Source organism: Dermochelys coriacea, chromosome 1 (assembly GCF_009764565.3).
Source record: "Dermochelys coriacea isolate rDerCor1 chromosome 1, rDerCor1.pri.v4, whole genome shotgun sequence".
Lineage (NCBI taxonomy): Eukaryota > Metazoa > Chordata > Testudines > Dermochelyidae > Dermochelys > Dermochelys coriacea.
In genome coordinates this window covers 147,284,231-147,310,855 of record NC_050068.2, presented here as the reverse complement: position 1 = coordinate 147,310,855, position 26,625 = coordinate 147,284,231, and the positions used below count along the sequence as shown (strand labels likewise).

Genomic DNA, 26,625 nt, shown 5'->3' with positions numbered 1-26,625 from the left:
TTTTCAAAAAAGGAGATTAGGTTGGTTTGGCACGATCTACCTTTTGTAAAACCATGTTGTATTTTGTCCCATTTACCATTGACTTCAATGTCCTTAACTAATTTCTCCTTCAAAAATTTTTCGAGGACCTTGCATACTACAGATGTCAAACTAACTGGCCTGTAGTTACCCGGATCACTTTTTTTCCTTTCTTAAAAATAGGAACTATATTAGCAATTCTCCAATCATTCGGTACAACTCCTGAGTTTACAGATTCGTTAAAAATTCTTGCTAATGGGCTTGCCATTTCAGGTGCCAATTCCTTTAATATTCTTGGATGAAGATTATCTGGGCCCCCCGATTTAGTCCCATTAAGTTGTTTGAGTTTCGCTTCTACCTCAGATATGGTAATATCTACCTCCATATCCTCATTCCCATTTGTCATTCTCCCATTAGCCCTAAGATTCTCTTTAGCCTTATTAAAGACTGAGGCAAAGTATTTGTTTAGATATTGGGCCATGCCTAGATTATCTTTAACCTCCACTCCATCCTCAGTGTTTAGCGGCCCCACTTCTTTCTTAGTTTTCTTCTTATTTATATGGCTATAGAACCTTTTACTATTGCTTTTAATTCCTTTTGCAAGGTCCAACTCTACTCGACTTTTAGCCTGTCTCACTTTATCCCTACATGTTCTGTTCTGACCTCAATTTGGTAGCTTTCCTTGCTGATCCCTCCCATCTTCCACTCCCTGTATTCTTTCTGCTTCTTCTTAATCACCTCTCTAAGATGCTTGCTCATCCAGCTTGGTCTACAACTCCTTCCTATGAATTTTTTCCCCTTTCTTGGGATACAGGCTTCCGCTAGCTTCTGCAGCTTTGATTTAAAGTAATCCCAGGCCTCGTCTACCTTTAGATCCATAAGTTCTTCGGTCCAATCCACTTCCCTAACTAATTTCCTTAAATTATGGACAATTAATTGTGTTATGAGGACTTGGGCCTGATCCTGCACCATCTAAGTCAATGGGAGCTTTGTCATAGACTTAAGTGGGCAAAGGATTGGACCAATAGTGCATGTTTGAACAGCTTGTGAAATCATGATGCACCCTGTAAGTGCCACCTAGGGTATAAATAATACACTGAGGAGTGCCAGCAAACTGGATATTGTACTCAGGGAATAGTTACTCCATGGGCCACCTGAACCACAACAGGCTAAAATTACCTGCATGGCACAAGGTGAAGAAAACTGACCCCACAAAAGCTTTCCTGGGCAAAGTCCTGGGATGTTTTTCTAGCAGCAGTTGACAAGGACCAGGAGCCTGAGCCAACACTGAAGACGGAATTCTTGTTACATAGGGGCTAGCATCACTTTTTTTTTTTGCCATCATTCAGTACAAATGCCAGAGGCAGGATTTACATTCACTAATGCATGAATACTGACAACACAGGAGAACTGGCTCCTCCTTTGGGGCTGTATCAGAGAAGACTAGTTTTAAATTGTACCAGGGTCTTCATAGGAACCCTGCTAATGGAAACTGTGAGACTACACATCCCTTAGCCAGGCTGCTTACTCAGCCAGTGCTGACCCCAGCTAGCTCCCCAATGGGCATTCAGTCCAGTTCTGCTATTGCAAAATGAGATAGCTATGGAACTCTTGCAGGGATGTATGGCCGCTCTGTGATCCCTGGACCAACAGGAGCTAACTCTCATCTCCTAAGCGCTATTGCTAGCTTTGTATTAGACATCAGAACTCTAGCTGCACAAGTTCTTTGGTTCTGTAAGTGCTACTCTTTTTCATCCTCCCCAAGCTTCATGCCTAAAATTACAGACTTCCTGAGTGAATGGTCCTGGGCCGATTGCTCATGGATAGGAAATTAATGTTCTGGAGTTCCGAAGGGGAAGCTTGCTGATTTAAGAGGCTGTAAGATGGAGGGGAAGGTGGAAATGATTAGTGGCTTGTGTGTTTTGCTCCCTATAAATTTGGAAGCATTTGTACTCAATCATGCCAATTCCATCCATGTACAAATGCTTGCCCCCAAATATACAGCCATTTGATTGGCAATGGGTTAAAGTCACTGGCCTAAGATTCCACTGAAGTCAACAAGTATCATGAACGCTGCTTATTTTTCCCTAATAATACTAACTTGTCAAATATTACCTTAATTTTGTGCTGTTTACAAGATCTCCAATACCTTGTTCGTCTTACCAGACTGAATAAGCATGGAAATGGTACAACCCTCTTGCCTTTTGAGGTGGTCCATAAAGAACAAGGAGTGTGTGCACTGGCACAGTGATACAAGTCAGCATGCCTTGGGGTAGCCAGTGCCATCCTGGTTTTGGTCTATAGTACTTCACTGACGTTGGCTGCCAACCCGGCACCCGTCATAATCACTAAATGAAATTGTATATAATTAGGCTGAGTGTTTTTTATATGTTTTAAAAACAAAAAAAGTATATCTAAAAATGTCTCAAAGAATTGTTAGATAACACAATTGATCTACTATGAGGCCATGACTTCGATCCCAGCCCTGATTGGTAGTAACCAAATATATCATCATCATCTGCTTGCTTATTCCTGGCTTATGTGAAATAACTGTTCAGTTCCTAATGAACTGCTGTCCACCTCACAACAACAAGAAAAAGGATCCCCTTTATCCCATATCCTGAGTCCAATGACTAAATGGCCCTGGATACTCTTCCTCTTGGTCAAGGCTAAGACAAGCTGGCTGCTGTGAAACCAGCAATACTCTTTAGTTAAATAAGAACATTTTGATGTATAAGGGCACAGTACACAAAGCAAGTGAGATACAATTTAGTTTTTTCTTGTTTGAAAAACATAAGTTATAAACATTCAGGGAGTCCTATCTTAGAAGGAGGGCAGAGGAGCAAATTCACGGAAACACCTTGTGGATGAGAATCAAGATGATCCTGATGGGCGTGAAGAAACATCTACTGTAAGGGGATGCCTATCTTATAAGTGAGCTTCATATTTGGATTCCCCACTACCCCTGGGTTCCACAGTAGCCAAGGGTCTTTTCACCTACAGTTAGCTTGGAAGTTCTGACTTTTCCTGTCAGAGGTGGACCTCGCTGCATTTATCCAAGCTTTTGCCACTGGCTGATGCTCTGCCATACAGCAGTGGTTCCTTATACAGGGTTGCCCATTTGAGAACTTTAGTAAGTGGGTGCGTGCTTTCTTAAAAGTGCTTTTAGCATGGTATGTTTTATGCAGGTCCTCTGTAGTCTTGTACTAGTTATACAGTAGTTTCCAAAAGCAATTCACAGTGTTGGTTTTGATCTACCAAAGCCCTACAGTTTTGAGTGATGGCTGCTTCTTTCCTCATGCTCCACCACAGTGATTGAAATAAACTTGTCTGTTGAGAAACTAGAAGCAGGATGTGTTGAACCCTTGAATCCACTTCACCCATTGGTTTGACAAAGCCACAAAGTGTGGCCCATCAGGGAATTCTGGAAGGTATATCATTACCATTACGGTTGGGTCTTTGCTTGAGGACAGAGACTTGAAGATTTTAGCTTACAATGGCTGTTGTACACGGGAGGCCACTGGCATGTGTGTCAGGAAACTAAGACTTTAACAATATAGTGACTTAAGAAAGTGGCAATACAAGCAGCCCCTCAACCTCACACACCATTCCTAATTCCTCAGGAAGTGAGAGCAAGGGTGGGAAGCTAAGCAGATTTACACACACTTCTTTTCACTGAAAATTAAATTGAGAGGGAGACTTTAATTCTACCCGTGCCTGAACAGCTGAAAAGTTTCTGGATGTGCTCATCAGCATCTCTATGTTAAGTTTTTATACTGCAGCCCATCACCAAAACTTCTGAGCATTTTCTGGGAAAGCAGATTAGCAATAACTGAGTCTGTTGTAGACTTCATGGAGTCTCTTCCTTTCCACTAACAGAAAGCTCTGCATGGGTAGGGTTTATTTTAGAATAGATTTTTAATAGGATTAGAAAACTTTGAAGTGTCTAGCAAAATTTTCTTGCTTTAATCACAATTTAATTATTTAACTTAATGATTAATTCTAAATTACCTGCTCGTGGCATGTTTACTGCAGATATTCATTGCAGAGAGTCTGTCTGTTACATCTGCATCATGCTGTAGAGAGTTCCGATGATGTGTCCTATTGTGCTGGCTGACTGCAGACAAATCATCATCAGACGATTCTGGGATCTCCTCACATGCACCATCTTGAAAGCAGCAATAAAATCAGCATGGTCGGAGAGTGCACTGAAGTTGTACACAGTTCATGGATTTTCTAAATCGAAGACTAGAAAGGTATCCTCAGAAATTTATACCAAACTTGGTTACAAACGGCAACTTGGTCTTATCTGGCTGGAAGTAATACACTGATGCATCAACAGAATGGCTCATAATGATAGATGAAGTTCTTCAATACCAGTCCCTGGTTCAATTCCGCTTAGGGCAAAAGTGGTTGTCAGCTGACCCATGTGAACTTAACTGTGAACACAATTCAATTTCTAATGGTCATATGTTTAATTTGTCTAAAACTAAATATCCTATCATCACAAGTGGCAGTGTTATAGGTAGTCTCAAAGGTGGGGTCCAAAGGCTAACTGGCCATGAACTGGAGCTGTGCACATACACAGAGAGTAGTCCGTTTCTGGCTTCAAGACTAAGCTTGATATGTTTATGGAACGGATGATATGATGGGCTAGCCTAATTTTGGCAATTAATTGATCTTCAACTACTAGCGGTAGATATGCTCAATGGCCTGTGATGGGATGTTAGGTGGCGTGGGATCTGAGTTACTACAGAGAATTCTTTCCTGTGTGTCTCGCTGGTGAGTCTTGCCCATATGCTCAGGGTTTAGCTGATCGCCATATTTGGGGTCAGGAAGGAATTTTTCTCCAGGGCTGATTGGCAGAGGCCCTGGGGGTTTTTCGCCTTTCTCTGCAGAGTGGGGCACGGGTAACTTGCTGAAGGATTCTCTGCACCTTGAAGTCTTTAAACCACAATTTGAGGACTTCAATAGCTCAGACATAGGTTAGGGGTTTGTTACGGGGGGGGGGTGGGTGAGATTCTGTGGCCTGCGTTGTGCAGGAGGTCAGACTAGACTATCATAATGGTCCCTTCTGACCTTAAAGTCTATGATTCTAGCACCTTGCTGAAGTACTTTAAGGCAGTGCAGGGAACTTGAACAGCCACTGCTCCTGTCTACTAGTGATGTAGATTCAGCAGATTCAGTCTCCCGAACCCAAGAACAGTGCATTTCACAAGCCCTAACTGCGTAATTAAAAGAAAAAAGAAGCTAGTGATCTATGAATTTGGAAATTCCAGATGACACTTTAAAGCTAAGTAATCTCTAACAGCAGGTGTGCAATCCCTATTAATCACAGATTCTTTCTTACCTAACAGCTCATCTCCCATGGATCAATGCATGTAGGGGAATGTCTGTGTGTTGGTTTTCCAGGAAGGATCAGTCACTGCACCCCCCGCTTTGAAGGCTTTGGGGAAGGGCAGAGACTGAGCTCCACAACCGTGAGGAAGTTGATCAAAAAAAATCAATCAATCTGGGGCTGTGCTGCCAAGGAGCCACCAACACCAGAGCTGGTGCAGGGTTGCAAAACTTCCATGCAGATGGGAATGGCCTCCTGCAGCACCCCCCTGTGATCTACAAGATCCCAAGCTCTGTATGGTCTCTGGCCTCTTCTATGGGTAGACAAAGATGGTATGTCTAAGAGGATCCTCACAGAGGTGAGACCCCTCTTGTGAGTTTTTCTTAGGGAAAACAGAACTAAATAAATATAATATTTACAAGAGTTAAATGATTAGAATTTACTTTAAAAGCTAAAAGCTTTCTTGATATTTGTACAACACGCTTCCATATCTAAAGTACTTTCAGGGTACCTATCAGTGCAGTATCTGAACCTCAGGGCCTACTGTATATATCAGAGAACGTTTGACTGCTATTGTGAATATTCAGCTTTTTCAAAAAAGTACTGTTGTAATCCCAGCTGAGAAGCAGTGATCGTTCTGATACAAATATTTCTCAAAAATATGAATAAAGATCAGTCACAATGCTTTGTTTGAATATTAACACAACAGTAGATTGCATGTGAAAATATGGCAAGATTATTTAACCACCAGCAGGGTTCTGACCACAGAATTAACTCTTCTGTTCAGGTAGAATATATACCAATATAAAAGGTATTGGAAATGAAAATTCTATGTAATGCAATAGAAAAAAGCATCAATTGACCTGGAGAGAGTTTTAATGAACAACTCTAATCAGTATGTAGTTAAAACAATGTACCTTTTGAGTTTCTCTTAGATTCTTTCTTTAAGCCTGTATCGTTGTATCCAGTGATCAGAATCTCTGTAGATTCGCTGTTCATAGACACTGAGGAGGCATTGCTTTTAGAACATTCTTCTTGCCTTTCTAAAGAAAGAAAAAGGTTTGCTCATATCGACTTCACCAGCTCTTGATATTACTTTAAAGATGCAATTACTGTTTTGAGCAATTAAAATTCACTAGGGGTTAATAGTCTTGTATTATTATGTTGTTTGTAATGGTGTAGCACCGAGCAGCCATCATCATGGATGGTGGAGCTGATCTTAGTTTTAAACAGAAAGCGGAATTTGATACCACATTAAGAAAAGCAAAGCTAAGCTTATTATGATGAACCTGAGACTTAATAGTAAAATTACTGTTCTATTTATTAATAAAGGAATATACTAGGCTAAGCAATTTGTTTAAAAGGCTATTTTTTCCATTCTCTGAGACAGTTACACATATTTTTGCATATAAATGTGATTTTATTATTTATTTACATTTGAACACTCTAATGCAGAAACCATTAAACAATAAAAAAAACCAACATCCTTAAACTCGCGTCACAAATCACTTGTATATCAGCGTTTTCTAGACTGGTGTACAGGACCATGTATCTTAAGCAATATTTCTGCTATCAGGAACAGCACATAAAAGTGATGAAGGTAAGAAGACAAAAGAAAAGTTTTTTCTTATCACCTCTTGTAGACCAAGGCATCTCAGAAGCACTGGTTATGGATCATTTAACCTTAACTGCAGCGTGGCTGGCGTAAAAATGTGGGCATTAGGCTACATCAGTAGGTCTCAAACTTTTGTAGTGGTGACCCTTTTCACATAGCTAGCCTCTGAGTGTGACCCCCCCCTTATAAATTAAAATCACTTTTTAATATATTTAATACCATTATAAATGCTGGAGGCAAAGCTGGGTTTGGGATGGAGGCTGACATCTCACGACCCCCGCCAGGTAATAACTTTGTGACCCCCTGAGGAGTCCCAACCCCCAGTTTGAGAACCCCTGGGCTATGTGGTGTTAAATTAAAAAATGGGGGAAACTTCGTGGTTATGCCGCTAGTAAGGAAAACACTTAGTAGTAAAGTTGTTGTTCATCAGAAAGACAAAATGATAGCCACTGTATCTGGATCCTTTATGTTGGATCCTCATTTAACTTGTTTCACACCATAGCCCTGTGATGAGTTGTGCATAGAGAGACCGCACAGAGCTCATTGCATGTGTGTGTTAACCCAGTAAGACTTCAATTGGGAAGTTTTTGGAAATACAGCTAAGAATTCCAGTATCACAGCTTTATTACTGAAGCACAAACAAGTGCAGGCCCAATTTAAAAAATTTTAAATTTGAATCCCAGCATGGCAATTTCCAAACTCAACATCACTTACCATCACACGCACAGGGGCTGAAAACGTTGAGTATAGACACCATTCTGCTGTTGGGAATTCCATTCATCTCATCTGTTTGTAAATCTTCTTTCCTGCTAAGAGCAAAGATATGGGAAAACACCCACTGATTGTTTATTGCTCTTTAAAGAACATGAGGGATCATGACTATGATTATTAAATTTATTTTTTGGGGGGAGGAGATATACAACTCATATCAAAACAAAGATTTCCAAAGCTGGTGAAAGCAGATGGGGGCTTGGAGAGAATTATACCATCTTATCAGAATTGCTCAAATCTTAGCACATCATATCCAAAACAGAGTCTGACATGCTGGTTGGTTAAAGCAGATTTTTGACAAGAAGGTACAATTTATCACATTCTGTGAGTGGGAAATTGAATAAGATACATCTATTATGTATTTCCACTACTTGTTTAGGTAGTAAAAACTATGTGCCTATAGAATTTCTCAGCATAGATGGGCATTGAGTACAAAAACAAAATACAAAGGGGGCTTGTAAAGGCTGGAGTGCAACTTGCTGTTCTGGTAAGGGGGGAGTAAAGTGTTGATTATGGTAATACCATTATTTTACACTTCATGCAGATTTTTCCATGATGTCCAGTTTGACTCATTTCTTCTTAATGTGTACTGCTTGCTTATAGGTTTCAGAGTAGCAGCCGTGTTAGTCTGTATTCGCAAAAAGAAAAGGAGTACTTGTGGCACCTTAGAGACTAACAAATTTATTAGAGCATAAGCTTTCGTGAGCTACAGCTCCGATGAAGTGAGCTGTAGCTCACGAAAGCTTATGCTCTACTAAATTTGTTAGTCTCTAAGGTGCCACAAGTACTCCTTTTCTTTTTGCTTGCTTATAGTGTCATTCCCTGCCTAGCATAAGGTTAATAGAAAAAGATTACATGCATTTCTCCCATGACTTACCCATATTGCGATGATGATAGAATTCTAGTCTGAGAGTCTTTCTTGCAAAGATCAGTCCAAGGACTTAATGTTGTGGTCTGGCCTAAAAAAGGGTAGTTGAATGCAGAGTTTATTTTTTTGCCTACTGTCTATTGATATGTCTATTGTCAAATTATCTGCCTTTCACTTCTCAGTTTTTCTCAGGGTAGTTTTTAGAGATTCGAAAAGCACTGGCAAGAGATGGCAATTTTTACATTTACAAGACCATTTTTCAAATAATAAAAATGAAATGAAAAAATAAATGGGCTGATTTCTGAACATTCAAGTTTAAACTTTGTAAAGGAAGGAGGTTTTGATCTTTGAAGGATTTGAAACACCTCTAATTGCTTAAAAAAAAAATCTAAATTCCCACCATTTTCACCCAGGTTTCAGAGTAGCAGCCGTGTTAGTCTGTATTCGCAAAAAGAAAAGGAGTACTTGTGGCACTTTAGAGACTAACAACTTTATTTGAGCATAAGCTTTCGTGATCTACAGCTCATTTCATCGGATGCATTCACTGAATAAAGTGAGCTGTAGCTCACGAAAGCTTATGCTCAAATAAATTTGTTAGTCTCTAAGGTGCCACAAGAACTCCTTTTCTTTTTGCATTTTCACCCAGGTGCACTGTGCTGATTGATTGTTTGCTTTGTCTTGTTCCTTCCTTTTATCCCTCCAATATAAGTCTTGCTCTTCCTGTTCCTCTCCATCCTTCATTTCCCTGTTCCAACCTTTTCCTTGGCCTTCATTTGCAAATGGGGCTTCATCCCTGTACTTAAGGATATGTTTAAGGCTTTTGCTGAATCAGGGCTTTCAATGCAACAAATATGTGGAACTTTTGGAATGTGTGCATGCTGCAATGCTCAATATCTGTTCTCTTATGAATAAGGGTTCCAGTAGCTCAAATGTGTCCCCTCAGTAAATGGCAGAAGGGATACAATTAATCTTTAAAAAAAAAAAAAATTCATAACTTTTTAGTGCTTTCTAATGAGCATTTGAACCAGCTTCTATATGCACAGAATGGTGCCATTGCATTGTTTATTCATTCTTCCATAGCCGTGTCTTTCACTCTCCCATCCCAATGACTTTTCAAGCAGGACCAATCAATTTGCCCTTTTTACACACAAAGGTTTTCCAATTTGTTTCAATTAGTCTCTCATTTGTTGAAGATCATTCAAACTGGGGCTCAGAACTTTTTTAAAGGGGAACTGTCACTTCAAAAAGATGGAATGTTTAAAATGAGAGCAGCAGAAAGTTCACCAAATAAGATTTAGGGGCCATTCTATAGGCCCGAAACCTGTCTTGAGAGAGGCTATTGGCTATCCTGAGCCCTTGGGGTTGTGTGTACATAATAGAATTCAAACTGTGAATAACATCCATCCTGTAAAGGCACGCTTGCCCAGTCTCAAGTGTGATCGGTATGGCACAGAGTTCCAATCATAACAAGAACAATTATTCTGAAGTGTACAGCCCTGGTTGTAAATTGTGTACTTATGCAAGGCACCACATTCATGGTACATTATATGGAGGAAGAGCAATGACTGACATTGAAACAAATTGACTAGTTGTTTTTTCCAGTAAAAGCTGGAGTCTTAGAAATAAAACAAGTGTGCATTACATTTCACCAAGACACACTCTCTTATAGCTCTTGTTCTTATTCGAGCCTGGGGTAAGACAGTGGACTTCACGGTGGCCGAAAATACAGAACAGAGTTTAGAACACCCTGCTCTGTATTTTACTTCCAAAATGATGGGATATTACATGCTGTAGAAGGGAGCTACATGTTTTTCATGAAGAAGTATTTTATTTAAACTCTAACCATTTCAAGCAGACCCGTTAAAATGTTTTAAATGCCATGCATCAGTGTCGTGCATTTCATTGCTTGTCTTTTCCTAGGCCTCTAAAGAGCCTGAGAAATAAACTGTAAAATGACATATTTTTGGTCTGCCTGCTTTACCCTTCTTTCTGGCTGTTGCCATCTGCGCTAGCCGTTCGTATTCCCTTTTAACATCCCATAGCTCTTCTTTCAGTCTGTGGTTTTCCTCATTTAGTTGGTGACAGAGTTCTCTCAACCTCCTGGACTCGCGTCTTATTTGAAAAATCTCCTCATGCAGGTCCTGCTCGTAGTTTGCTAGTGGAGCATGCCTCTTGCTCACCCTGTTCATCTTTAAAATAAAAATGGCATGGCATTATTTCATTGCCTATAGCATTTAGATAATGCCTTGAGAGTAGCTGCAGTTAGATTTTACATTTTGAAAAGTGTGTGTGTGTGTGTGTGTGTGTGTGTGTGTGTGTGAAAGAGAGAGATTATATAAAGTACAGACATAAGAGAGCAGAAGCTAACTTCTTAAATGTGCTTTTGAAGTCAAATACATCATCTCTGAGCTCTTGTAATGCTCATTTAAATACAGATCTGAGTTAAAATAATGCATAGAATTGCTTTGAATTCTATCTGTTTGCTTTCCACAGCAAGAATAATTACTTGGGAAGTTGCAGTAGTATAGGAAAGCCTATAAAAGATTAAAAAAAAAAACCAGGAGAAATATAACAACAATGATGCTAATAGAGTAATAGCGGGGCATTATGCAAAATATGGTTAACCATTTAAGCGCAGGCTGGCTGTGACTCTAATAATCTATCAGCCAAGGAGTGAAATGTACATGTGTTCATGAGCCATACAAATCACCAAGTATATCATGAAATCCCCATACTGTGTTGCCTACCTTTAAAACTTAGAGCAAATTTTATTATAGCCATAAAAGCAGTGTGTGTAGATGCTTCCAATGCTGTTCTTTAAAACTGAAATTGAAATATAACCATATTGCCCTTTCCTCAATTGCTCATAAATACTACTAAAAACAAGTTTGTTTTATTAAAGAAGCTACTTTTTCAATATTGAGACATTACTTTCAGTTAAGGGCCCAATCCTAGAAACCTTATGCACAGGGACAATCCCGTGCGAGAAAGGAATTGACTTCAATTGGACTGCTCTCAGGAGTAAAGACTTGACTGATAAGGGCCTAAGCAGATCACTTTTGTTTTGTTCAATGAGATGGAGCTTGATGTCCTGTTGTAAAGACTAGAGGTACTGTATAAAAAACAGCAAGTTGGTAAAAACACAGTGCAAAGCCAGCATGGTGGGAGTGGGAGGAAAGAGAATGCACAGGCCTGAGTCTGTTTGATAAACCAGATATTCTCCTTGGTTCATTTTGCTACAAGACAACCGTATACATTCATTGTGTTGCTTTTTTTGGCCAACCAAACGGAGAAAATGTAAATGACTCTTGTGAGAAGGGACAGTCCTGTGAAACTGAGTCCCCTTACAACTCTGCTCATTTTCCCCCCTCTTCCCTTTCCAGAAGCTCATACACTGGGCTGGCTGTGGCTTTCTCCTGAGTTTGCCAGTAACATGCTGTCCATCAGCCAGAAGGGAAAGCTGGAGAAACTCAAGGCATCCAAATTCAAATTCCCTTTGGCTTTATGTTTGCACTGTACTACAGAACTAGCACAGCCAGTGCAAGTTCTTCTTACACCTCCCTATTCTCCACATACCAACTGGGGTAGGGGGAGCTTGGGGTTTCTGCCCTGCAGCAGGGTGATGGGCCTAAGGGCTTCTGCCAGAGATGACTGGTGCCTGCTGGGGGGGCGCAGGGCACAATTTAAAGGTTTGCCCCCCCAACAGCTTGAGTTATGCCCCTAAGCCCAAACGCACCCTTTTTATCCTCAGTGGCCCCTCCCTGCAGCTCCCAGGTATTTGCTGCTGCCTCTCCCCATAGCTGTAGTTCCCAGGTCCCCGGCTTCAGCAGCTGCCATGCACGGAGGGGGGCCCGGCAGCAGCATGTGACCAAGGGGGCCAGCAAACTCTGCAAAGATGCTGGGGCGGTAAATGACCCTATGTGCCCCCCATGTCACCTCTGGCTTCTGCCCAACAGGGTGGGGAGTCTCTGGGCTTCAGTAGGAGCAGGGCTAAAGCCCTGACCCCCAGAAGGTGTTAGTTCTGGGGCAGAAGCTCCAAGACCCCCCCTCCCCACAAGGTAGGCGTGTCGTGGCTCTCGAACTTCTGAAGATTATTGTATGCGGCTCGGAGCCACCCCTCAGCTAAGCTTTCTCTGGCCTGGGAGATTCCTTACCATTTCCTTGAGAAGATGATTTTCTTCTTTGCATTCTTTTATCTTCTGCAGATATTCAGATTTTAATTGAGCCATTTCATTTTTCAGTTGTGAAATCTCTTCGTCTGCATTTGCCAGCTCCAGAACAGCAGTCTCATTGGCCCCTAAAAGATCACCAACCTGATTCTTAAGACTTGCTGTAAAACAAACGTATCAGCGTGTGTGACTTGAATATGTCAAAAGGGAAACATACCTTGCATTTGTTCTTTGACGATGCACTCCTAAGGAGAAAGAGCTGTGGGCTAGTGCTCTGAGCATCCAATTAGGAAATGGGAACTCCTAAGTCTTAATAACTCTGACACCAAATCTAGCTGTGGCCTGGGCCAACTCTTCAAATGGGGGCGGGGAGGCTGGGTAATAAAATGTAGCTGCATCTCTGGCAAAGGGATTAGAGGTTAGTGGTTCTCAAACTGTAGGTCGGGCCCCCAAAGTGGGTCATGACCCCATTTTAATGGGGTCACCAGAGTTGGCATTAGACTTGCCCAGGACTGAAGCCGAAGCCCAAAGACTTCAGCCCTGGGCGGTGGGGCTCGAGTTACAGCCCCCTGCATCCGGGACTTCAGTGTTGGTGCTTCTCTCTATCACATACACACCCCAGGGCGGCGGAGCTTGGGTTCAGGCTTTGGTTTCTTTTCTCAGGGTCATGTAGTAATTTTTGTTATCAGAAGGAGGTTGCGTGCAATGAAGTTTGAGAAGCGCTTAATGTTTAGCCAGTGCTGAATCTTATGATTAATAAATACTGAACAACCATAAAGTGTTTTTCCACTGCAATATAGATGGAATGAAAGACAACATGAAGCTGAATACAGAGAAGTTTTTTGAGGCCCGATCCTGTGTACACTCCTCTCGGTGCTTAATTTCTGGCACATGAGCAGTCCCACTGAGGCCAATGGAACTATTAATGTGCCTAGAGTTTAGTAAGTGTGTGTTTAGTGGATCAGGGTCTTAGTAAGAAGTTCTATTGATTAAAATTTGCCCATTCCCAGGTGGAAATGCTACCCTATTTTTACTCATAGGATTCCTTATTTGTGTATTAGAGGAGAGAAATAATGGAGAGAGCTCAAGGGAAAAAAAATCCATTACGTTTCTAAATAGTCTTTTTTCCTTTGTACAGTTATTTTACAAATATTGGATTAGCTAGTTGTGTTAGTGAAGGACAAAGTTGAGTATCAGGAATAAATGATCAATGTGATAAGCTAAGAGTTTTGATGTGTGGCTCCCTTTCACGTTGGTAAGAGTTGCAACTAAATTCCATTGCTCATGTTACTCCACCCATAGCATTTAATATGAAAATATAAAGCAAAATACATGGTTTAGTGAATAGGGCACTAGACTGGGACTCGGAAGACCTGGGTTCACGTACAAGCCACAGGCTCCTTGTATGGCTTTGCATAAATCAGTGAATCTGCACTGTAAACTGGGGAAAATGTTTTGTTACACCATGAAGAGAGTTATGAGGGGGAATGCCATGATGATTGTGTGGTATAATGGTGATGATGTCTGAGTAAGTTCTCAGATAGTACTTGGATAAAGAACTACATATATTTTCTGTACATGTATGCCTAGTGGTCCTCAAACTTTTGTACTGGTGACTCCTTTCACACAGCAAGCCTCCGAGTGTGACCCCCCTTGCCCCCTTATAAACTTAAAAACCTTGTTTATGTTTAACACTATTGTAAATGATGGAGGTGAAGCGGGGTTTGAGGGTGGAGGCTAATAGCTCATGACCCCCCACACACGATAATCTCTTGACCCCTGGCAACCTCCCACCCCCCCACAAGACCCTCAGTTTGAGAACCCCTGGCCTAGACCCTGCACTCAGATCTACTAGCGGGAAGTTTTGTGCATGTGGGGAGTGTCACTGCAGCGGTGCCCAGTGCCAGATTGGATCCCAGAGTGCAAAAAGAAATGTTTTTTAAAAATATATTAACGTGACAGTCAAGAGGTTTGTCAAAAACCAAGAATAACCTCTTAGTTTTTCACCTGGCCTCTGGACATCATCCAGTCTTTACAAGCCCTTACCTAATATAGCGGAGTAGCATGATTCCCATAAGCAGTTTTGTAATGCAGCATGACCTGTCAATTTGTTGACATTTTAAAAGCCTACAAAATGGAGACAGTTTCAAAGTGTAACATCTAAAAACAGAGGTTGAGCATTTGGTTGTTTTTTTCTCCCTCTTCGTGTGACTTCTCTTTTGTTAATGTTTTTATAGAACTTTTCACCTGAGGTAAATATAAAGGTGCAGTCACTCTGATATGGGCGGCCAGAGAACTTGCTTACAGTACCAGAAATTTTGTGTTGGCCAGCATATGAACCTTAAGAAGATATGAAAATTTAATGGAAATGTTTAGTTTAATATTTTCATTTAACAGACAGAACAAGGAGAGATTTAATTTTAAAATGCTCTCAGGAACCATGATTCATGACTTCAGAACAAACCCCAACAAGGAAGTAACAAGCTCTTATTTTCTACAGCTTGGTTGAATTTGTTTTTCTGTTTCAAAAATGCCCTAAAGCTCTTTGGATTATGCAGAGGAAAAGCTCAGAAACTTCAGAAGAGCCTGGCGAATCTGAGCTGCACAGACCAGGGAAACAGTGCGGGAGGGAGGGTGTGGCAGAAGGGATATGGAGTACAGAAATGTCACCATTGCGTCGTGCAGATTCTACCCTGCTCCAGGGTCAAACAAGCCCTTGTGGTAAGTCAGAGCAGCGCCTGAATATCCTGTCCCGGGCTGTAGCATGGCCTAGAATCCCACAGCATCATGGAAGCCTGCCACCAGCACACCCCCTACACGAGGGTTTACAAGAGATGAGGGAAATGACACAGGGTTGTTTATGATTTTGTGCCCAAGTCATACAGAAAATTTGCAAAGGAGCCAGAAACTGAACATATGTCTCCAGTCCAATGCCTTAACCACACATCCATCTTTCCTATTAACTTGTTCCATATCATTAATAATCTCTCTATTACCTAGGTTACAGGTACAGTGAGGATCCTCCCTTTTTTTTAGGATTATTGTGCCTAGTTTTAGGGATTATCCTTCCCCACATTGTCCCTGGACCCAGAACTGTGCAGGGAGAAACCCCTTCTGTGGACACAAGGGCCCATAAAACCTTATCCCCTCCCTCCAAAGTCCTCCAACCAACACTCCACCCAAAACATGAGGGAGAAAGAAAGGGAAACACAGCAACAATAAATCATGGAACTACATGACATTTCCCAATCATTCCTTTGTTAACTCTGCTTATGTCATAGCCCTTTCCTCCAAAATCCTTTGTCTGCTCTTGGGACATGGACCAGTTCTTAATCTGAATCATAAGGCCCTGATCTCAGTTGGGGACCTAGGTGCTACCATAATACAAATAATAATCTAGTTTGTTTAAATCAACCTTAAATGTTCTTGTTTTTTTTAGCCTTGCTAAAATTCTTCAGTGATATTTTATATCCATATGTCATTTAGCAAATTCTGCCTGAGCTCCTTGTTTTAAGCTACAGTGGAACATAGAGTTATGAACATCTTGGGACTGGAGGTTGTTCGCACCTCTGAAATGTTCGTAACTCTGAACAATATGTTATGGTTCTTTCAAAGGTTTGCAACTGAACATTGACTTAATACAGCTTTAAAACTTTACTATGCGGAAGAAAAATGCTGCTTTTTGTTTATTTTTTAGTAATTTACATTTAACACAGTACTGTCCTGTATTTGCGCTTTTTTTTTTTTGTCTCTGATGCTGCCTTATTGTGTACTTCCGGTTTCAAATGAGGTGTGTGGTTAACTGGTCAGTTTGTATCTCTGGGGTTCTACTGTAGCTTCTAATTGCTGGGTGAAAGATGTCCTGCCTAAAAGAATGTGCTAATTTGTGAATGTGTCTGACAAAGAAAAGGAACAACAGACCCAGATAAACGACATTGCTTCATACCAATTTGCTGCTGTAGTACTAAAGGTGAGCTGTGGTCCAAGTTGAGGTGACTGGGAGTTGTCATCTTTTCCTTAAAACTCCTTGCCTCCTGATGATAATGAAATCCATTTGTTTAGTATTAATAGCATTTATTACCAAGGAAATGTTAACAGCTTTCCAGAGTTTTCTTCCCTTTATTACTTGCTTTAGTTTTCTCTTCATTCTTACTATTACACATACGTTTACTCTTCACCCCATACGTCTCCCTAGTTTTCACCTTCATTCTTATGCTCCTTAGTAAATAAAAATGTGAAGCTGCTCTGAGTTTCAGTATTGCAGAGCATCTTCTGTTCTGACCATGAATCTGCAGCAGCTCAACCGTTCAAAACTATTTTTATCTCCTTTCCTGGCATTGCCATCTGTCTAGTGAAGAGCCCAGATTATCTGTTTCCAAAGCATTTCGTTTCTGTGTCCCAGATTTGCTACAGTCCCTTTTAAAGGAACTCCTTGCTGGTGTTAGCTACATGGCTGTACATTGTGATCCTGAGTACCACCAATTTATAACCAGTTTTTCGGTTGAAGTTGGTTATTTGTTCACATAAGCAAAACAGAGAGGAAATGGGATGAAAAAAATGAATTAATTGTATGTTGGGACATTTAGAGTAGCTTTTGTTATTCCTGCTGCTTTAAATGTTACTTCACAATATACTGCAGCTAAATGAATAATTTTGATTTTATTCAAGGACTGATCCTTATATCAACTTAACTGAATGTACTTCAAATAACATTTTTTCACTTTGCCTGCTTGATGTTATGCACAGCATTACTGTTACTGAGTGCATTAAATTGTCATTTAGCGGGGTTATGTCAGTAGTTTTTCCAGGTATCACTCAATCAAAACCTTTTGTCAATGGGTAATATACACCAAGGACAAATTCTCATTTTCAACAGCAGGTGGGCCAAAATAAACATGTTTCCTCAGCTCTGAAGGATGTATATCTGTGATTACATTAATGTATAATGGCACGTCTACTTTGAAACAGGGAAGGAGGAGGGTTATCAGAGAAGAAGGCGTTGTGAGTGCCAATAAGTTGCAACAGAATGTGCATTGATCGGGTGATGGCACAGTTACAAGTATACTGCAAGACAGGAGACCACAAACGGATGGCCTTCAACTGCCCAAAAAGTACACTTTGGCCCTGGTTTGCATCATAGTAGTCAATGGGAGTCTTCCCAGTGACTTCAATGGGAGTCGAAAGAAGCCACTGTTGGTCACTAATTTGCCCATTGGTATCCTTGCTAAAAGACCTTTATTTGTGAGGTGAAGCGGGTGCAATGTATCCTTCCCATGGAAACGTAGCTCAGGGTAAAAGAATGGTTTTCTCCATTTTGAATCTATTTATTGTTAACTTAGGTTTTTTATAACATTTGTCTTTTTTTATTTTTTTCTTCTGAAGTTCTCTGGACTCTTTGGGTCCCTCTTTTCTGCTGTTACCCAGCAGCAATTTCTGATTCAAATGCCTCCTTCAACTCACCACATCATTTGACAAAAATGAAACTGGCGATATTGAAGAATTCCTAATTTTCTAATTTTTCTTTTTTATGACAGAGTTGACCGTGACCAGTGGGCCACAACCTGCTGGCAACCAGGCATCTGAACTCCAGGAGTAGGCAACAATTTAACACTGTCCTTCAATCCAGGCCTTTCTTCACCCCCATCCAGATGCTGCTTTGCTCTTCAGCCCCCTCAACTGTCTGTTTTGAGCACAGACGGGGAAGAGGATAAGGGGAGAATTTTTTTTTTTAAGCTTATTAAGCATGATGGATGTAGGGTTTTTTAAAATGTCTTTGTGGTGGTGGTATCTTAGTGGGGCACAACTCGGAACTGGTGTAATAAGTTGCTGACCACATCCAAAGGACCCAACCAGATAATTAGAACGTCACTTTGGACAATCAGTCTCCCCAGCCAGAGTGAGTGAGTGAGTAACGACTTGGGAGTTTAATGTTCAGTGTCTGTGGATCAACGTGAGGTGCAACTGGGATTTTCTGTCTGAATGCACCCCCTGGTAGTAGGTGCACACTGCTCATAGGTTATGGGGGATGCTGTAGTACTTGAGGTTTTTTGTTTAACCGAGGATTGAAAGTTTCTCTCTCTTCTCAAATGAGTTATGTGGGACATTTCATGCTCAAGTTGCATTCATTTGCAGTGACTGAACGAATCAGGTAAGTGAAAGTTCAAAGGGTCCATTCTAGTAACTTCTGTATGCCGGTCTTTCATCTGCATGTGCAATTGTTAAACTTGTGTGTGCAATTACACACCCTGCTTGTTAGAAAAAGAAAATCATAATATCTAATCTAATTTGCCCACTGAACATGTAGCATTCAGTGGAAAGCTATCAAACTAAAGTATATGCAATGCAACAATACCAAATCTAAAATTCACTGCCCTGCTATTGAGACAAAAATGGTTGTATTTTCAATTGTACAAATATATAACCCTTCCCATATACACATGGACAAATCCTTGAGTTTTGCAACCCTCTGTTTACTCGTGACTATTCTGGGGGTAGCAAAGTGCAGAGAAAGGACTAGTAACAACAAATCTCCAATTATATTATTATTGTTTTTTGGATATCTTCAAAAGAGGAACAGGGGAACAAATATCTGGAATCAGTAGTTTATAAAGATTTGTTCCCAACTCTTACAAATTTTAAGGATTAGGTTTTACCCAGACATAATATTAAATATAGTTGAACTATACTGGTCACAAAAGACAGAGTCAAAGGATTATGTGGGTAACAAAGAATTGCATGTGCAATATCAATACGTTTATTTAATATCTTTCATATGTTGAAAGGGATCCTGACCACAGATAATTATCTGCATGTATTCAGAGGTTTCACTTCTATACAATATTGGCAGGTGACTCTAATTTCCCAGACATTTAGCAGCAGAAGTGTAAAGTGCAGTAAGATCAGGACACTACATCAACTAGCATTACTGGTATCAGACTAAAGAAATATGCCCTCTGTTCTAGTTGTCTTTCTCATTTTTTAAAGTGCTGTTTATTTAAATATATCATCCTATATTTTCTTCTTTGACAGGGTTACTGTGCTAGTAGGTGGAGGGAAAAGCAGTAGAGGTGATATAAATTGATTTTTAGGAAGACAGTTCACAGTCCCACATGACTTTCTCATAAGCAAACTAGGGAAATTCAGTCTAGATTAAATTACTATGAGGGTGGATGCACAACTAGTTCAAAGACCATACTTAAAGTTATCAATGGTTCACTCTCAAACTGGGAGGGTGAATGTAGTGGGGATCTCATAGGGGTCAGGCCTGGGTCTGGTACTATTCAATATTTTCAATGTTGGATAATGCAGTGGAAAGTATGCTTATAAAATTTGCTGATGACACCAAGATGGGAGGAATTGCAAGCACTTTGGAGGATAAGATTAGAATTCAAAATGACTTTGATAAATTAGAGAATTGGTATGAAATCAACTAGATGAAATTCAATGAAGTGCAATGTACTTCATTTAGGAAGGAAAAATCAAATGTACAACTGCAAAATGGAGAGAAACTGGCCAAGTGGTAGTACTGCTGAAAAAGATCTGGGGTAATAGTGGATCACAAATTGAATGAGAGTCCACAGTGTGATGCAGTTGCGACAAAGGCTGATATCATTCTGAGGTGTAGTAACAGGACAGTCATATGTAAGACACAGGAGGTAATTGTCCTACTCTACTCAGCACTAGTGAGGCCTCTGTTGGAGTAGTGTGTGCAGTTCTAGGTGCCACACTAGATGTTGACAAATAGGAGAGAGTTTAGCCCTGGTCTACACTGCTGAGAGGGGCGGGAGGGGGAGATGGATCTAAGTTACGCAACTTCAGCTATGTGAATAACATAGCTGAAGTCGACATACTTAGACCTACTCACTGAGGTGTCTTCACCGCGGTGAGTCGACTGCTGGCACTCCCCTGTTGACTCTGCCTGCACCTCTCACGGCGGTGGAGTACAGGAGTTGACGGGAGAGTGCTCAGGGGTCAATTTATCGCATTTAGACTAGATGCGATAAATCGACCCCCGCTGGATCGATCGCTGCCTGCCAATCCAGCGAGTAATATAGACATACCCTTAGAGGAGAGCAACAAAAATGAAAACAGTTTTAGAAAACATGATGAGTAAAGGTTTAAAAAAAAAAGGGCATGTTTAGTCTTGAGAAAAGAAGACTGAGAGGGATCTGATAACAGTCTTCAGATATATTAAGGGCTGTTATGAAAAGGACTGTGATCAGTTGTTCTCCATGTCTACTGAAGTAAGGAAAAGGAGTAATGATCTTAATCTGCAGCAAGGGAGATTTAGGTTAGACATTAGGGAAAACTTTTTAACTTTAAGGGTAGTTAGCTCTGGAATAGGCTTCCAAGGGGGGATTGTGGAATCCCCATCACTGGAGGCTTATAAGAACAGGTTGGACAAACACCTGTCATCAGCGGTCCAGGTTTAGTTTCTCCTGCTTCAGCACAGGGAGCTGGACTCATTGACTTTTTGAGGTCCCTTCCCGCCCCACGTTTCTCCAATTCAGTGATTCTAAAACAAACCTTGCATGAACACATCATTCTCTTTTCAGGACTTCACAGCTATTTTTACCAGAATGAGGCATCAAACACTTGAGATACAGAAAAGTCACAGTAAAAAATGAGCAAAATCCTTTTTACCTCCATTTTGAACCTTTCATTTTCTGCAGAAAGCAGGCCCCGTTCCTCCAACTGCTGCTGGTTTTCAATCTGCACTTTCTTCATGAGCTGATTAATTTCCTCTGCTCTCTCAACCAGGGATTGCAGCAGATGCACAGATATATCCTGAGATTCTTCTGTCTCTATTTCCTAGTATTTAAAGTACAACAAAGGGATTCTAGTTATTAACAGTCTGCTGTTGGCAGCAAAGTGAGAGCTCTAACGCAGCTGAGGCCACAGATACAATGAACGAGTTCACATATTAAATTATATATTAAAAATATACCATGTAGCTGAAATAGAAGAACCATTTACCATTAGACCCAGTTAAATATGGTATTTTAAATGTCAGGCAAATGATTCTTAGCTTGTTACCTCTATAATATATACATCATAATTTGTGTTTGGTTATGTATTTGAATGAACACCTAAACCAGAAGTATAATTTCAGAATGTTTATATTCCTATGATACGGCTTACATTTTCTTTTCAAGTCACCTACATCGGTATAGGGTAAACTTTTAAAGTTGAATAAACAGTTACACAAGCAGAGAGCTATTAAAATTAGATCTTATCAAAGACTAAATATAAATACAACATAAAAGAATCAATATATAGAAGTGGGATCTTGGAGCAACACAGTGCATTCAAGAGGAGAAAAGAAACTGGTCAAATGAAACTTCTGCAGTTGTTTAAGTTTTGTTGAGCCAAAAATGTCCCTGAAAGTAATGACTGTTAAGCAGATCAAATTATAAATGTATTTTTCTGGCAGATAATCAGTATTCAGGATATGTAAATACTGTTTGCTACAAAAAATCTTCTAGGCATCAGCATATAATCACACAAACATCATACCATGTCAGACTCTCAATAGCAAGTGGAATGATTTATCTGGTTTTTATACACACAAGGCTTATTTTAGACAAGTTGCCATCAAGAAGGTCCCTTTCTTTTATTGTTTTGTGCACAAAGGCTGTATTTCAGGTTTTTTATTTTAAATCCCTGTCCAAACTTAACAGCTGTTTCTTTCATTTTACCTTCATTGTCTTAGTTAGTCACTCTGTGCTCATGCATCCCAAATTCAGCATCCCCAAAGCTCCTTGTGCGAGGGCATTACCTTCCATTTACATCCATGTCACCCTTTGTGTTAGGCTTTAAACAACACAGAGCACAAGAGATGAGGCTCCAGCCAGCAAGACTGCTGGAGCAGCTGCAGTTGTGGCCTGTCATTCAAAATGTCAGTCAATACCAGGGGGATCAGAGGGTCTGAACACTTGCTTCATAGCAAAATCTGATCAGCTCAGAATATCACTTCAATGTACAGAGAAGGGGCAGGACTCATTAAACTGTGAAAGCCACTTTTAATTTTGGCCAGCTCCAACATTTATAATCCTAACTTGTGTACTCTCCAGCTATTTAAAAGGGCACTGTGCAGGATGATTGTCAGCCTAGAGCAAAGGAGAATTTCTGCCCACACTGTTTGGGATGATGGTAAATCCAGCCTATTGTGAAAGGTTCCGTATCGTCTGAAACAGCAACATTTGGTGCTTGGCAGATTTATTCTATTAATAAATATACAATATGTTTCTTGGTTGTACGTGCTCTTCATTGGTTTTCTTTTGAGTTAATTGTACACAGGTAATTACAATACCTGCCATCACTCTCAATTAGGGCTGTTGATTAATGAAGTTAACTCACATGATTAACTTAAAAAAATTAATCACAATTAAAAATATTGAGATTAATCAGTTTTAATCACATTCTTAAACAACAGAATACCATTTGAAATTTATTAAATTTTGGGATATTTTTCTACATTTTAAAATATATTGATTTCAATTACAACAGAATATACAGTGTACACTGCTCACTTTATATTGTTATTACAAATATTTGCACTGTAAAATGAAACAAAAGAAACAGTATTTTTCAATTCCCCTCATTCAAGTACTGTAGTGCAATCTCTTTATTGTGAAAGTGAAAATTATAAATATAGATTTTTTTTTTGTTACATAACTGCACTCCAAAACAATGCAAAACTTTAGGGCCTACAAGTCCACTCAGTCCTACTTCTTGTTCAGCCATTCACTAAAACAAACAAGTTTCTTTATATTTACAGGAGATAATGCTGCCCTCTTCTTACTTACAATGTCACCACAAAGTGAGAACAGGAGTTTGCATGAGACTTTTGTAGACAGCATTGCTAGGTATTCATGTGCCAGATAAGCTAAACATTCATATGCCCCTTCATGCTTTGGCCACCATTCCAGAGGACATGCTTCCATATTAATGATGCTTGTATAAATAAATAAAGTGTTAAATTAAATTTGTGACTGAACTCCTTGGGGGAGGATTGTATATCTCCTTCTCTGTTTTACCCTCATTCTGCCATATATTTCATGTTATAGCAGTCTTGGATGATGAATCAGCACATGTTGCTCATTTTAAGAACATTTTTGCTGCAGATTTGACAAAACGCAAAGAAGGTACCAATGTGAGATTTCTAAAAATAGCAACAGCACTCGACCTAAGGTTTAAGAATCTGAAGTGCCTTCCAAAATCTGAGAGGGATGAGGTGTGGAGCATGCTTTTTCAGAAGTCTTAAAGTGCAACACTCCGATGCGGAAGCTACAGAACCCGAACTACCAAAAAAGAAAATCAACCTTCTGCTGGTGGCATCTGACTCAGATGATGAAAATGAACATGCATTGGTCCACAGTGCTTTGGATTGTTATTGAGTAGAACCCATCATCAATACGGATGCATGTCCTCTGGAATGGTGGTTGAAGCATGAAGGGACATATGAATCTTTAGCGCATCTGTCACGTGAATATCTTGCAACGCTGTCTATAATTGTGCCATGAGAATACCTGTTCTCACTTTGTAGTGACATTGTGAACAAACAGCGGGCAGTATTATTTCCTGCAAATGTAAACAAATTTGTTTGTCTGAGCGATTGGCTAAACAAGAAATAGGATTGAATAGATTTGAAGGCTCTAAAGTTTTACATTTTTATTTTGAATGTAGTTTTTTTTACATAATTCTACATTTGTAAGTTCAACTTTCATGATAAAGAGATTGCACTAGAGTACTAGTATTAGGTGTATTTAAAAATACTATTTTTGTTTTTTATAGTGCAAATATTTGTAATAAAAAAATAAATGTAGTGAGCACTGTACACTTTGTATTCTGTGTTGTAATTGAAATCAATATATTTGAAAATGTAGAAAACACCCAAAATATTTAATATATTCTATTATTGTTTAACAGTGCAATTAATCACAATTAATTTTTTTAATCAATTGACAGCCTTACTATCAATAAAACTTTATTAGTAACTTGAAATTTAGGGGCCTGATTCTCACGTACACTGAGGCTTGAAGTAGCCTGGAACGTAAATAAAACACATCTGAAGACCCCTTTGCACTGCCAGACTAATGTAAAGGAATCTTAATGTAAATGAGAAAATCAGGCCCTGCATTTCTTTTCCACTGTTGCCTCTTTTCGTTTAGTAAACTATCTTTCTCCTGCCAGAGTGAAGCTGAAGGTAACTCTTTTTGTTCCTTTGTTCATGTACTAATAACTATAACGAAGCTGGTTGTCAATGGTATTGTACCCCTTGACAACAGTGTTGTTTTAAAATCTTTTTATCAATTTTATCAATCAATTTAAAACCAGTTACCACATGCTAACGTGAGCATTGGTAAAAATAGTCAAGTAAAAAATAGATTGACACTGCTTTGTTTGGGTACGATCAGCGTCAGTTTAATTTTCTCCCTGAGCCCAGCTTTGCACAGGCAGTGGATGATGAGGCAGGCAGTAGGATTTGGCAATTTAGAAGCCCTGATTCCTACTTTTATCTCCAAACAAGAAGACATGCTGCAGTGCTCTTTAACCCCAAGTGCAGCCCTGAACTGCTTTTATAAAGCAGCTTCTCCTTCCTTATGCCCACCAACACACACACACACACACACACACACACAATAAACTCACTCCACATACAGCCCTAAACAAGAGTATCTGCAATTTTTACCCCAAGTAGCAGCTATTAACTCCAAAGAAAATTCCGCAGCCTTACCTGACCCCAGCAATACGATGAGTGGCTACCATAAAGCTGCTTTCCCCTCCCCTGTTCCCCCTCGTTCTAAGTGTGCTGAGTATTGCTCCCTCATCTATGTTTGTGCCTCCCCTATCCTTGGCTTTCCCTGCACACTCCCCACCTCCATCCCCCTTCACTTCTGTGTGGGAGACAGCAGGGCTCTTTGTAAAGGCTCATTCTCTCTTTTGAGCCCTCCTGCTGTGTGCTTTAGAAATGGAGATGAACAGAAGCTGTTTTTTCCCTTCCCTTTTGTTTTTAATAAGTGGATTTTCAGAATTTAAGAGGATATATGTATGCATTTAAATAAAAAAAAAAACAGAAATAAGAAAAATACAAAGACCCATTTTAGCTAGTTAGGCAGAGGCAGCAGGGCGAGGTGATAGCAAGATTTATATATGGTTCCATTACTTTAAAATGTTTACGTGAATTTAGGGCTGACAAATGGCAGTGCTGGAGTCTCAGGTTCTTTGTCTATTCCCGTGAGAGGGAACAGCACAGTATGCCACTGTCCCCCTGAATTTGTCCAGGCTGTTTGGGTGAGATCACCTTTCACCCTACCACTAGATACAAGAGGTTAGTTCAATTCTTGGCCTCTTAGCTGTGACAGCCAACCAATGCCAGTTGTTATTGGCTTCTTGAGCTCCCCTGTGCACAAGGAGCGGGGACCACAGAGGCCACGGAATAGGCAAGTGATAAAACATTCAATAATTGGGTGGGGTTTTCAAGTGTCATCAAAAGAGTTAGGGGCCCACCTCCCACTGAAACTCAATAGGAGCTCTTCACTTAACTCCTTGAGATGATTTTGGAAATTCCACCCACTAGCAACGTGATCTGAATTTTAACAGTAACCTAGGTTGGAAGCATTATATTCCACTTCCAGGTTTCAGAGTAGCCCAGCCGTGTTAGTCTGTATTCGCAAAAAGAAAAGAAGGACTTGTGGCACCTTAGAGACTAACAATATTTTTCAGCGTGAGCTACAGCTCACTTCATCGGATGCATTCACTGAATGAAGTGAGCTGTAGCTCACGAAAGCTTATGCTCAAATAAATGTATTAGTCTTTAAGGTGCCACAAGTACTCCATTTCA

General features: G+C 40.1%; 1 protein-coding gene across 3 annotated transcripts in view; it reads right to left on the bottom strand.

The window, feature by feature from the left end:
• The window catches only part of LOC119842359, a 52,815-nt gene that overhangs the window by 7,782 nt on the left and 18,408 nt on the right, over positions 1-26,625 (bottom strand). For 2 of the 3 annotated variants that reach the window (XM_043505255.1, XM_038370386.2), the window contains 8 exons: positions 21,423-21,590; positions 16,726-16,813; positions 12,765-12,940; positions 10,592-10,799; positions 8,620-8,701; positions 7,686-7,780; positions 6,274-6,399; positions 4,030-4,186 (listed from right to left, as the gene is read on the bottom strand). In XM_043505255.1, coding sequence (XP_043361190.1) covers positions 4,030-4,186; positions 6,274-6,399; positions 7,686-7,780; positions 8,620-8,701; positions 10,592-10,799; positions 12,765-12,940; positions 16,726-16,813; positions 21,423-21,590 — 1,100 coding nt within the window. The remainder of the gene's footprint in view (positions 1-4,029; positions 4,187-6,273; positions 6,400-7,685; positions 7,781-8,619; positions 8,702-10,591; positions 10,800-12,764; positions 12,941-16,725; positions 16,814-21,422; positions 21,591-26,625) is intronic. The other variant, XM_043505265.1, reaches the window with a different exon arrangement.